Source organism: Nanorana parkeri, unplaced genomic scaffold (assembly GCF_000935625.1).
Source record: "Nanorana parkeri isolate BGI_ZX_2015 unplaced genomic scaffold, ASM93562v1 scaffold335, whole genome shotgun sequence".
Classification (NCBI taxonomy): domain Eukaryota; kingdom Metazoa; phylum Chordata; class Amphibia; order Anura; family Dicroglossidae; genus Nanorana; species Nanorana parkeri.
In genome coordinates, this window is record NW_017306603.1 from 6,057 (window position 1) to 20,187 (window position 14,131).

General features: G+C 44.9%; 1 protein-coding gene across 1 annotated transcript in view; it reads left to right on the forward strand.

Annotated features, from left to right (window-relative positions):
• Positions 1-14,131, forward strand: part of ATL1 (atlastin GTPase 1) — a 34,324-nt gene that overhangs the window by 2,536 nt on the left and 17,657 nt on the right. The window contains exons 2-7 of the mRNA XM_018558383.1: positions 1,777-2,024; positions 3,658-3,792; positions 3,875-3,979; positions 6,009-6,059; positions 8,462-8,518; positions 13,783-13,875. Coding sequence (XP_018413885.1) covers positions 1,777-2,024; positions 3,658-3,792; positions 3,875-3,979; positions 6,009-6,059; positions 8,462-8,518; positions 13,783-13,875 — 689 coding nt within the window. The remainder of the gene's footprint in view (positions 1-1,776; positions 2,025-3,657; positions 3,793-3,874; positions 3,980-6,008; positions 6,060-8,461; positions 8,519-13,782; positions 13,876-14,131) is intronic.

Sequence of the window (14,131 nt, forward strand, 5' to 3'; positions counted from 1 at the left end):
GGGGGGGGGGGGGGGGGGGGTAGAGACACCTGGAATTAACCAGATAAATGCCACTATAATAAAGCCAAGCTGACTACAGCCCCAGCTCTCACTAAATGTCTAGTAGCCACATCACTAAAGGCGATGGGGGCTATATATATCTTATCTATCTATCTATCTATCTATCTATCTATATCAAGGGAATTGTATGGTGGTGTCCTTATATAAAATGTGTGTTGATGACTAAACATTTTGAAGCGTATGGTATGGATTTGTTTGTGAATTGTATAAATTCTTTATTTTACATAATTTTAATATGGAATGCACCTGTGACAAAGATGTCAAAAAGAGTTTTATTGGCTTTGTAAAGAGAATGCCAAGTGTTAGGTTTTTGCTTTTAGACTCTGCCTAAAGCTGGCCATACACCTATAGATTATCTGCAGACTTTCTCTGGTCAGATGGAAAAGGTGCAACAGATTCCTCCATCTACGCTAAACTGTGTGTATGGAGGAATCTCCCTCTGGGCCAAGCTTCAGTATGTTGGTAGTCGGCCCTGCTGGCTCTCAAAACACCTGAACAATGCCGGCATCCAATCAGATTGTTCCGGTATTATGAGAGCCAGCGGGGCCGACTAGCAAGATACTGAAGCTTGGCCCAGCGGTCTTTATTACAGGAGGGGGTGGAGACAAGACCAGTCACAAGACCAGTCACCCTGCACAAGGAAATAGAGCAGCAGTGAGCGGTCTTTATTACAAGAGGTCTCACACTGGATTACCGCACAGATCTGGAAGAAATACACAAAACTCCCCAAGATTCAAGAAGAATACACATGACTCTTGTATGAGGACAACATTCTCTTATCCCGGAGTTCGGCTTTAAGTGGCCCTGTGTGTGTGGCTGAACATGGCTGGCCCTGGTTAAGTGAAGACATCCCGATCCATCCACTCCTACTTTTACAGCGCTATCTGGACGGCTCGGCCCCCGCCTCCATCTCTCTCATTTATTATCCAGTAATTGCAGCCAGTGTCGCCTGTGTGTGGAAACTCCATTAGATTCTACATTCCGGGAACATGTCGTGTTGGGAGGGTCTGCGGCATTGCAGATCTCATCTTTTTCTGCTATCCGGACTGTGACACTGCACATGAACATTTCTGCGATATGCACACAAAATGACGTGCCCAACTCTACCATTGCCTCACCCTGCGCCCTACTTTACAGAGCAAGGAAGGGAATTTATCAAAACTGGAGCAGACAAAATCTGCAGCAGTTGTTCATGGCGACCAATCAGCTGTGTGTATCTCAAACAGTCATTTTTACATAAAATACTTTTTGACAGTTTTTTTTATCCTTTGTTGCATCTCATTGCTGCCGATCTCTTGCAGCCTCTCTGCTGCCACTTCCTGTCTACATGCCCCCCCCCATCAATGGCTGCATGGAATTTCTCCAGGTGGGTTTCCTCATGGTGATAATACTGGACCATGGTTGTGTGATGTGTTGAAAAGGCTGCTTGTAGTCTCCATTGGGAAAGAACGTGGGGGAGTGACAATGCAAAAACAATTAGGAGACAGGCACAGGGGCGTTGTCACCCTATGACAGGAAGTTTCACCCTCCAACAGGAAGTGAAGGATCTTTATGGCAGGAGCACCAGGTATTATTGCAATGAAAGCTTCAGACTGAACAATGACTTTTGAAATGACAATAACGTGGTAAGGCTCATTTGAGATTTTAGTAAATCGGGTTTACATCTACTTGTAGTTTGTTGCGTTATATTCTAGAGCGGTCTCCCTTTGTCTGCAGGAGGATTCACTGATCGCAATTATGACTGGAGCTCGGAAGAGGAAGAGTATGAGAAGAAGGCGCACCCAGTGCAGGTCCTGGTAGTAAAGGACGACCATTCCTTTGAGTTGGATGAAGTGGCTTTGAACCGCATCTTGCTTTCGGAGGTTGTGAGGGACAAGGAGGTCGTGGCGGTGTCTGTAGCTGGAGCATTCAGGAAAGGAAAGTCATTCCTCATGGACTTCATGCTGCGCTATATGTACAAAACCGTACGTAAACATTTTCACTTCTGGTTTCTCCTGTTACCCTAAAGCTGTGATGTGCTTAAAGCCACACTCCAGGTAGAATGATCATTTACACAGCGCACCGGGGGTGTCGGGTATTAAAAATCCGCGTGTTGTGTGCAAAAGAAAATCTTACCCTGCAGCATGCCGCGCCCTGCACTTAAAGGAGAACTATGGGGTCAGGGCTTTTCCCCATAGTTCTCCTTAGGGTAACGGGAGGACACAAACTAGCGTCCTCCCGTTACCCTAAGCTCAGTATACCGCGAGCTACAGCTCGCGGTATACTGAGACGCCGCAGCCGGAGCGGATCCCAACGTCGAGATCCGCCCAGCTGCGTGAGTGACAGCTTGCTCTGCCTATCTAGAGGCAGAGCCAGCTGTACCCTCCCCCGTCCGTTCCGCCAGTCAGCGCTGGCGGATCGGAGCGGGGGGAATCCAGCCCTTTCCCTGTCACGGCAGAGAGCCGTGACAGGATCGAGAGGTGAGCGAACGCCGCTATGTGTTCGCTCACCTGCCCAACCTACTGAGCCGACCTGTGACAGTCTCACAGGTCGGCTAGAACTATGAGGTGAGTGAGAAGCACTCATCTCATAGTTCTCCTTTAATTTATTTATTACAGGTATTTGTATAGCGTCGACAATTTACGCAGCACTTTACATAGTTGCCAATTCACGTCAGTCCCTACCCTCAAGGAGCTTACAATCTAAGGTCCCTATCTCACATACATAGAGGGCCAACTTAGAGAGGAGCCAATTAACCTACCAGCATGTCTTTAGAGTGTGGGAGGAAACCGGAGTACCCGGAAGAAACCCATGCAAGCACATGGAGATCAGGCAAACTCCTTGCAGATAGTGACCTGGCCGGGATTCGAACCAGGGACCCCCCATAATGCCGAGCTACCGGACATTGAAGCGAGGGAGAGATGTGACCCGAGCTATACAGTGCTCCGGTCGCATCACCCACCCCTTTTCACTATCCTCCAATCACAAAACATCTTGGTTGTTTTTTAAAAGAATACAATACATTCTGTGATTGGAGGAGGAGCGGAAGGGGAAGGGATGTCACATTATCTCTCCTATAGCCCTAAAGTGCTCTGGGAATCCTTTGCCATGCAAAAATATATAGAAAATGTAAATATTAAACTAAACATTTGATAGTTTCCATTAAAACCCTTCCAAAGAGAGCTATGTGAAGAGTTGGCTAAATGCTGTTTAATGTAGCGGTACTACTATCGGTATCAATGCCGATACCGAGTATTTGGACCAGTACTTGCCCAAATGCTCCGATACTTACCTCCGATACCGGAACTTTCTTCTGACCAGCAGTGCCATAGGGGAACATGGAGCCTATTCTGACTCCGATTGTTGTAATAGCGATTTATCCCTTTCTGAGACCTGATGCCTGGCCTGTATAAGCAGATATAATCCTTATCAGAGAGCTGAACTCACCAAATACCTTTTCCATCCACAAAGGTGCTTTAATCTGTACATCAGGTTACAGCAGACAGGTCAGACACAACATTAAAATCTCATCTGACTTCACCCTAATTCCTAATCTGCCTCACAGGTCCATAATAATCGATCTATAGAGCCTAAAAATGTATATTTATCTATTTACAGGAACCCGTTGACTGGCTTGGGGATTATAATGAACCGCTATCTGGTTTCTCCTGGAGAGGCGGTTCTGAGCGGGAGACCACCGGAATCCAGATATGGAGCGAAGTCTTCTTGGTGGAGAAGCCTGATGGGAAAACGGTAATGGCTGGGTGTCACAGTTGACCCTTGATCATATTTAGAAGTCTTCAGAGAGAGATGCTGACTGATATCTGTCTTCCAGGTGGCCGTGTTACTGATGGACACTCAAGGAACGTTCGACAGTCAGTCAACCCTGAGGGACTCAGCCACTGTGTTCGCCCTCAGCACCATGATCAGCTCCATTCAGGTGTGACCTTCTTATACTTCCAGAAAACCTGATACAGTGGTGACAACCATTTGGTCAACTAAAACAGTGTTGACATAGACCATATCTCTCGGTGATCTTATAAGAGTCAGCAGACATTTTTAAAGTGTCGAACACCATGGTCTGGATGCCCCAAGTTCTCTTCCCCTTGACCTCTCCCGCCCCTTTTTTGCTGTGGAACTTACTCCCCTTTGCCTTTTGTTTATATATATTTTGTACTTACTCTTCATTTCTGTCTTTTCGGTCTTTTGTTGTTCCTTTCTTTGCTTCTTTTGTTCTCTCACTGTTGGGTAATTTACCAGTGTTGGGCTTTGTATATGCCTTTATGATTGGGCTCCGCTCCTTTGTTCTCCATGCCTGATAATGATTCCTGCATACGGAGACCCTTTTGGCATCCCCTTTAATGTGGAGAACATCCTGTTTCCAATTGATTGCACTTACATACAGTATATATTCTTGAAGCCCCAAGTGTTACGTTTTGCATTTTGACTTTTTTACTCTCAAATAAAATGATTGCATTGGACAGTGTAGGGAATAGTTTGAACTATGTTCTGCTGCCCATGTATCCACTGGGGAGATTCACCCTCTCTGTTTGTCCTGGTGACCATTGTAATTGGTAATGTACGTAACATAAGGGGAATAATTATGTGGCAGTTATGGCAAGAACCATTCATACATGGGCTTATGCCAGCTTGCTGCCAAACTGCCATGTGTATGGCCAGCTGAAGGATCTTGTATGGCATAGTTGTTGGCAGGCCTAAAGGAAATTGTACAAGGCAATTGCAAAGTGTATGGCCAGCTTTTGAGAAAGGAGGGGTGTCGAAGAAGTTCTCACTAATATGGATTACCCATGGTCAAAAGAGCAGGCAAGAGACGGGGCAGTGGCATGAAGTCTGTAGAATGGTAGTTTGATACTTAGTGCCAGTGTAGTTTACTGTAGTGCCAGTCTAGTGTAGTGTACTGTATTGCCACTGTAGTGCCAGTGTAGTGTACTGTAGTGCCAGTGTAGTGTACTGTATTGCCACTGTAGTGCCAGTGTAGTGTACTGTATTGCCACTGTAGTGCCAGTGTAGTGTACTGTATTGCCACTGTAGTGCCAGTGTAGTGTACTGTATTGCCACTGTAGTGCCAGTGTAGTGCACTGTAGTGCCAGTGTAGTGTACTGTATTCCCACTGTAGTGCCAGTGTAGTGTACTGTATTGCCACTGTAGTGCCAGTGTAGTGTACTGTATTGCCACTGTAGGGGCAGTGTAGTGCCAGTGTATTGCCACTGTAGTGCCAGTGTAGTGTACTGTATTGCCAGTGTAGTGTACTGTAGTGCCAGTGTAGTGTAGCGTACTATAGTGCCAGTGTAATGTACTGTAGTGCCAGTGTAGTGTAGTGTACTATAGTGCCAGTGTAATGTACTGTAGTGCCAGTGTAGTGTAGCGTACTATAGTGCCAGTGTAATGTACTAAGGGTGCCAGTGTAGTGTAGCCTACTATAGTGCAAGTGTAGTGCCAGTGTAATGTACTGTAGTGCCAGTGTAGTGTACTGTACTGTATTGCCACTGTAGTGCCAGTGTAATGTACTGTAGAGCCAGTGTAGTGTACTGTAGTGCCAGTGTAGTGTAGCGTACTATAGTGCCAGTGTAGTGCCAGTGTAATGTACTGTAGTGCCAGTGTAGTGTACTGTACTGTATTGCCACTGTAGTGCCAGTGTAGTGTACTGTAGTGCCAGTGTAATGTACTGTAGTGCCAGTGTAGTGTACTGTACTATACTGTATTGCCACTGTAGTGCCAGTGTAGTGTACTGTAGTGTACTGTAGTGCCAGTAGTGTACTGTAGTGCCAGTGTAGTGTACTGTAGTGCCAGTGTAGTGTAGTGTACTATAGTGCCACTGAAGTGCCAGTAGAGTGTGATGAAGAAGCAGAAAGCTGCTTCTTCGTCACACACAGAAATGAATGTAAGCTGACCTGTTATACTATTCCATGAACACAGACATTCAGTTCTTTATATGTTTTACTTTCAAGGTTTACAACTTGTCACAGAATGTTCAGGAAGACGATCTGCAGCATCTACAGGTAAAGATAATACAACAATGGTAATGGGGCTAATTTACAAAGAGACGAACCTGAAACTTTGTGCATTTATTGTCCAAAACTGAGCACAAGGTGTACATAAGAAAGACGCACTTCAAATAAAGTATTTGCTGGAATGTGGGAAATCCGGCCCTGACTGTGGCAATGCATGTTAAAGCACATGAATGGGTCTTGAATATTTAGCTAACAGATTTCAGGGTAAGCGTTTCCTTACCTAAAAAAATATGATCTGAATTCAATGTTTTGCTCCCTGGGAAGAGCAGGTAATTAGTCTGCCTGTAAACTGAGCACATGTCAATGAGTTACAATGTAGCAGTCATGGATGGAATGCAACTAAAGATTGAGATAAGAAATCCAGGCTCTTTGTCACCCCCATCTCTGCAGCATGGCTGTGCAATGCTTCTTACTCCACTTGTGTGACTCACTTGTGTCTGACACTGCGGAATCTATGCAGAACACACAATGTCTAGCTTAGCAACACGCAGACTATATCCATAGAAAGAGCGAGTATTCATAACAACCAATTATACTCAAGCTGCCGGCTTCCTTCTGCAGGTTGCCATGTAAATGTTAACATCTGATTGATTACTATTTGGAACACTCATCTCCCATTCTGCATAGATACTTCTTTCAGAACCCTTTCCATGGTTTCCCTTTAAAGAATCAGTCTGCCCAAAACGGATATTTTAGTGTTTAGGAGATGCCGGTCATTTAAATAACCCGGTAGGATCTTATCATGTATATCTCAGGACCTATACTGGTGAGTTTCTGGATCTGCACAGCGGCTGTGCCCATTCTGAGCATTTCCCACCGCCCTTGCTGCTTTTTAAATCTATTTTATATCATGTTGAATGGAACAGGAGGACTTGGAACGCTCCAAGGTGGGTGGTAACACTCAAAGATCCAGGAGCAGAGCCGGGAACTATGGCAGGGAGATCTCATTGTTTGGCTCTATTTATAAAAAGGTTCCATAGCTTAATCATCCAGGAATAATGCATGTGCATTTGTGTTGTGCAAGTTAACCAGCGGTTGTGAGAAAGGGGCAAAAATGAATGTTTTTAGTGTAATTTCTAGGAATGCACCGATACCGATAATAGTAACGGTGCCGATACCGAGTATTTAGGTGAGTACTGGTACTCGCCCAAATGCTCTGATACCTTCCCCGATACTGGAACTTCCGGTCAGAGGAAGATTTCCTCTGACCGGCAGTGCCGTAGGGGAACATGGAGCCGGCTTCCCGGGCAATCGGGAAGCCAGGAGGCGAGTCATTACTCGCTGCCCAGCTTCCTGATTGGCTGGGAAGCCGGCTCCATGCTGAATGACTGTCAAGTTGGTTTCTCGGCCAACCACAATCGAGCCAGCCAAACAACATGGAGCTGGCTTCCCGGGCAATTAGGAAGCTGGGCGGCATGTCATTACTCAGCGCCCAGCTTCCCGATTGCCCGGAAAGCCGGCTCCATGCCAGCGGAAGCACCAGTACCGGTACTCGGTATCAGCGAGTACCGAAAGTAAAATATCGGTACTCGATACCGGAAAACCGTTATCAGTGCAACCCTTGTGATTTCTCTTCTGGTCAAGTGTTTTCTTCAATAGGTATATTCATAAAGAACAGAGTGATCGGGGAAAATACTGCATTATGGCAATTAGATGGAGCTGAGGATCATAGGAAATAAATACGTTAGGAAGGAGATACAATGTTACAATTCAATAGACCACTGGAGGGAATTGGCACATAAATATAACCACAAGTACTACGGGGACAGCAATGGTTACATTTATATGATCATTCCTCCAGCTGCCTTGTGAATTGTAACATTGTATCTCCTTCCTAACGTATTTATTTCCTATGATCCTCAGCTCCATCTAATTGCCATAATGCCGTATTTTATCCATTCACTCTGTTCATCATGAATGTACCTATTGAAGAACATTCGACCAGAAGAAAAATCACCCTACGAAAGCTGGCCCCATTCTCACATCAGTTGATTAATTCACAGAGAAGGGACGTAAATGCAGTGTTGCTGGACGAATTTAAACAGGATGTCAGACGTATTTGAAATGGTAGCACAAAGTTTTGGTACATAGCAGTGACCATCCAGATCTTATTCATTCTATTTTTTTCCAGCCTACTGAAATCTGGTTGGACGTTGCATGCAGTGATTGCACTTTGCATCACCTTGTTAGCTCGTGAGCAGGATATTGTTTTGATATCTTGTGTATTCCTGGATGTACTGGGGTACATGGGTACTTGTGAATCAGCACTCTAGTGGGGCTTACAGCAGAGCCCTGATAATCCTAACACTATCCATGCATGTGTCTATGAAATGTCATATGGACTCCATACAGAACTCACAGTGATCACCTTTGTCCTTGTCTGCATCTAGCTGTTCACGGAGTACGGAAGACTGGCTATGGAGGAGACGTTCCTGAAACCGTTCCAGGTCAGTGTGTCATCTACTATATATAGATCTCATCCTTCCACTGGGTCAGGTGTGACAGATATTGACAAACCAAGAAAATGCCTTTAATAATGTAGTACAAAGTGCGGCATTCTATTACCTTATGTGCTGAGCCAAGTGAAACCTATACAAAACCAATCAATGCAAATATTTGATTTATCTTTGGTGAAGCATAAAGTGAGGAAAGTGAGAAGGGGCAATTTCATGATACCTTAGAGCTGACTCCGGCCTTCCCTTCAGTCTTATATCTGACCTCCGTCCTTCACTTCAGTCTTATATATGACTCCGTCCTTCCCTTCAGTCTTATATCTGACCTCCGTCCTTCACTTCAGTCTTATATCTGACCTCTGGCCTTCCCTTCAGTCTTATATCTGACCTCCGTCCTTCACTTCAGTCTTATATCTGACCTCTGGCCTTCCCTTCAGTCTTATATCTGACCTCCGGCCTTCACTTCAGTCTTATATCTGACCTCTGGCCTTCCCTTCAGTCTTATATCTGACCTCCGGCCTTCCCTTCAGTCTTATATCTGACCTCCGTCCTCCCCTTCAGTCTTCTATCTGACCTCCGTCCTCCCCTTCAGTCTTCTATCTGACCTCCGTCCTTCCCTTCAGTCTTCTATCTGACCTCCGTCCTCCCCTTCAGTCTTCTATCTGACCTCCGTCCTCCCCTTCAGTCTTATATCTGACCTCAGTCCTCCCCTTCAGTCTTATATCTGACCTCCGTCCTCCCCTTCAGTCTTATATCTGAGCTCCGTCCTCCCCTTCAGTCTTATATCTGACCTCCGTCCTTCCCTTCAGTCTTATATCTGACTCCGTCCTTTCCTTCAGTCTTATATCTGACCTCCGTCCGTCCCTTCAGTCTTATATCTGACCTCCGTCCTTCACTTCAGTCTTGTATCTGACCTCCGTCTGTCCCTTCAGTCTTGTATCTGACCTCCGTCTGTCCCTTCAGTCTTGTATCTGACCTCCGTCCTTCCCTTCAGTCTTATATCTGACCTCTGTCCTTCCCTTCAGTCTTATATCTGACCTCCGCCCTTCCCTTCAGTCTTGCACAGTTGTCCCGGCTCCTCTCCTGGACTGAAATGGCTTCTTCTGATATCACTGCACACTGTGAGCTTCTTAAAATGTGTATTAGAAGCTGCAGCAAGTCAGAGAGAGCCTGCAAAATACAAGCAAACTTCAGCTTTAAAATAGATCCATGCAAAACTGGATAACATTTGGATAACAATTGCTTCTTTTTCTCATAAAATATGACTACTATTATTAGTACTATTACATTTTTACCCTTTTCTTTAAGAAGTATACTAATCCTGTATAATACAATAATAATAATAAGGGCAAAGAGGACTTTCAAGTGTACATTGTTATTACAGAGTTTATTATCACCACTAGGTGGCACTGCTCCACCTGTATACATCTATTGATAACAAAGGACCGAGCATTTTAATTGTGTGTACAAGTCTGTCTGCACTCCATGTGGGTTCTAACTAAGAGCAATCCATCGTGATTTTCTATTCAGTTTTTTTTTTTTGAAACATAATATATTTTATTTGTTAGTGTTGATTCTTTTCTTTCTCTCTTCCTTCCAATTCATTTTCTTAAACATAATAGTTTTTGGTTTTTAAAGCGATGATTCTTTTCTTATTTTCTTTCTTTCCTTCCTCACCCTGTTCCTTTCTTTGTCTCTCTCTCTCTCCCCTTCCCCTTCTTTCTTTCCTTTCTCAGTCTGTTCCTTTCTCTTTCTTTCTCTGTTCTTTTATCTTTCTTTCTTTCTTTCTTTCTTTCTTTCTTTCTTTCTTTCTTTCTTTCTCAGTCTGTTCTTTTATCTTTCTTTCTTTCTTTCTTTCTTTCTCAGTCTGTTCTTTTTTCTTTCTTTCTTTCTCTTTCTTTCTCAGTCTATTCTTTTCTCTTTCTTTCTCTTTCTTTCTTTCTTTCTCTTTCTTTCTTTCTTTCTTTCTTTCTTTCTTTCTTTCTTTCTTTCTTTCTTTCTCTCTCTTTTTCTCAGTCTGTTCTTTTCTTTCTTTCTTTCTTTCTTTCTTTCTTTCTTTCTTTCTTTCTTTCTCAGTCTGTTATTTTTTCTTTCTTTCTTTATCTCTCTCTCTCTCTTTCTTTGTTTTATTTTCTTTCGTTTCCTTTCTTTCTTTTTCTCTTTCTTTGTTTTTTTTTCTTTCGTTTTTATTTCTTTCTTTCTTTCTTTTCTTGTCCCCACCCCCCTTCCTGTAATAAAGACCGGTCACTGCTGCTCTCTCTCCTTGTGCAGAGTGACTGGTCTTCTCTCTGCCCCCTCCTGTATAGTGACTGTGACATACTGGGCCCCTCCCACAGCTTTGCTTGGCGCAGGCTATGTACAGCACAGTAAACATGTCACTGCCACATTTAAAAGCTAATATCTGGGTTTTGCAAAGACATTCACGGCACACAAAGCAGCTTTATAGCCTCTGTGACTATGAAGGATTTTTTTTAATGAATGTTTTTGTGTCTGGAGTTCTGCTTTAAGTTATAACTGTCTAAGAGGAGATTTCCTCTCAATCTGGAGAGATTTCCACTCTTCTTGTTGTGTCTCCTCGACAGGAAAGAGAAGATAAATCACCCCAATAAGAGAACTGCAAAAATATCAGACACGAGCTTGCTTCAGATGCCACTTATGTGTCCCGATGAGGACAATTGAGCGCTAATGATTTCAGGCGTGGGACATGTGCCGAAAAATCACCCATGTGCCCCTGGTATATATAGAGAGTCCATGGTCCCATCGCACTCCTGACCGCCAAATCCCTTCAAGAAGCGGGTGCTGCGGTAGTCAACGGGTGGCATCTGTTATGATCACAGGTAGAGACAGAGACACCGGCACTCCAAAATGATAAGCAAACGTCTATTTATTGACGTGCAGTATAGCAGATAGCAACGAACGTTTCGGGGTCACAGAGGATCCCCTTCCTCAGGCAGAAACATACTTCCTCAGGCAAAAGCATGGTATGCTTCTGCCTGAGGAAGGGGATCCTCTGTGACCCCGAAACGTTCGTTGCTATCTGCTATACTGCACGTCAATAAATAGACGTTTGCTTATCATTTTGGAGTGCCGGTGCCTCTGTCTCTACCTGGTATATATAGGACACAATGAGGGGAATTTATCAAAACTGGAGCAGACAAAATCTGAAGCACCTGTGCACGGCAACCAATCAGCTTCTCTCTTTCATTTTCAAATCTTATGTGGACAAAATGAAGAGAGAAGTTGATTGGTTGCCATAGGCAACAGCTCCAGATTTTGTCTGCTCCAGTTTTGATAAATTCCCCTCAATGTATACTCGTGCCGAGTAAAGCTGAATTTCCCAGAATTCTTTGCTGCTTGGCTCAGGGTTGGCTGTGTGTGTGACGCGGGTCCCTTCCAGGGCCAGCATTCTGTCACTGACTCTGATGTAGAGACGTTCCAGCTGCAGCCAACAAACAAACACAGCTGGACTACAACGTCCTCCCCCGGAGGGAGCCGAGTCTGTGCAATGTGGGTGTCGCTCGGAATATTAATCCGGCTTTCTGGAGACTTTCTAACCAGATTTCAGCTGCATAGTTTTCAGGGTGCGTCACATTGAGATCAGCTCACTGCCCTTCCCTGTCAGCAGCACTGAAACTCTCAGCAGGGTGGAGATACAACGTATATATTTAGACTTCAGATCTATCTTTGTGACCGTGCCCCACCTCCTCCCATTAATGGTGAGATCTAAATTAAAGGTGAACTCCTCGCCCCCTAAATACTTTCATTTAAATATATTCCACAAAGGATAGAAATCTACTTTTGGTGCACCAAGTGCCTTTCCATACCCAGTTATTACCATACAAGAGTACAAGTGACATCATTACTGTGCTGTACAGAGCCTGTGCAGAGAGCAGAGCTGTGGGAGGGACTAAGCAGGCCCCACCCACTACATGCTGTCTGCAGAAAACTACAGGAGGGGCGGAGACAGGACCAGTCTCCCTGCACAAGGAAAGAGAGCAGCAGTGACCGGTCTTTATTTGTTCAATGTTATTTTTTTTGATCTGGACTCATTATGGATAAAAATTCTGATGGTTTGATACAACTTTATTGTACAAGTGACGCTGTGCACACGATCGCCATCTGCATAGACGGAGCCTCGTAGCTCAGTGCGCGCTTCTCGCGGTCACGTATCTCAGCCTTTCCCCTGGCGGGTCGGAGCCCCAGCTGGCCGGCCGGAAGGAAATGTCACAAACATGTCTTCTCTATAAGGAACGGTGGCGTTGGGAAGTCTCTCGGGGGCGGCCGCTGTCTTGTCACACATGTTTCCAATCACAAGTTATTCTGGAGTCCTTCCCAGGAATCTTCCCCCGGGTGGGCGGGGACCGGGACGTTGTCCACACGCAGATATCGATGCAGCCGTCTTTACTGATAAGTCACAATGATCTGCGGCCAGACATTGCTCCGCAACCTGTGACATGCGATATTAAAGCGCAACTCCGGACAGATAGAATGCCGCTCTGTGTTCATTCATACATTATTAAATGTCATGTTTAAATACAAGCAGTGTAAGTACCTGAATTTGACTTGGTATTAGTTCTTGCAGTCCCTAGCTCAGACTGGTAGAGAGGGACAACACAAGGAGCCAATCAGTGCTAATAAGAGGCATGCTGATTGGAGGAGAGAGCAGAGTGACAGAGAGATGAGCTCATCAGTCTGCTGTTCCTCCAATCCTCCAAGTGCCCGACTTTTTAGAGGGGGTGACACCAAAATGACTGTCAAGTTAAAACAAAACAAAAAAAATGCGTGGGGTTCACCCCAAAATCCATTCCAGGCCCTTTAGGTAATTTGCGGCCCTACACAGGCGGCTGTATACCCATTTATGGCCCTACATGCGTAAACCCGCGTATGCGTAGACAGTCTGCCTCTGGGGGGTCAGGACCCATTGGCTTGTATTAGCTCTTGAATTGGAGTGATAACAAAAACCATAGCTGATGTCATGCCAGCAATGTATAAAACCAGCAACGGTTTTATACATTGTACAAAAACTGCCTAAAAGGAATAAGTGAACACTGGATTATTCACACAGAGTGAATGTACATGCTGTTTCACTCTATGAATAGCTATGGGATTTTTTTCTAAGTAAACCCCATTAAAGCTATTGAGGTCAGAGACAGACAGGCAACTAGGATGTCCGGGGGTGGGGCTTAGCAATGGCAGCCCCCTTATATCTCTCAGTATAAGTTTCCATTCATAATGTTCTTTTTTTTCTCCTTTTCTAGTCTTTGATCTTCCTCGTCCGGGATTGGAGCTTCCCATATGAATTCCCTTACGGCGCCGATGGTGGAGTCAAGTTCCTCGAGAAACGCCTCAAGGTTTGTTTTAGGGCTGAAACAACTAACCGATAACCAATAATGAAAACTGTTGTCAATTATTTTAATTATCGATTAGTTGAGCTGCATTCCCCCAGAGCCGGTGTTTCATCAGCTCTGTGTTCTCTCCGATCCCAGGTCTATACTCTCCGCTGGATGCGGCGGTCTGCGTCCCCTCCAATCCCCGCTGCTCTTCCCGGCATGTATCGGCAGAACGGCGGGGGGCGGGGGGGGGGCGGGACCCCGGAGGCCGGCCCCC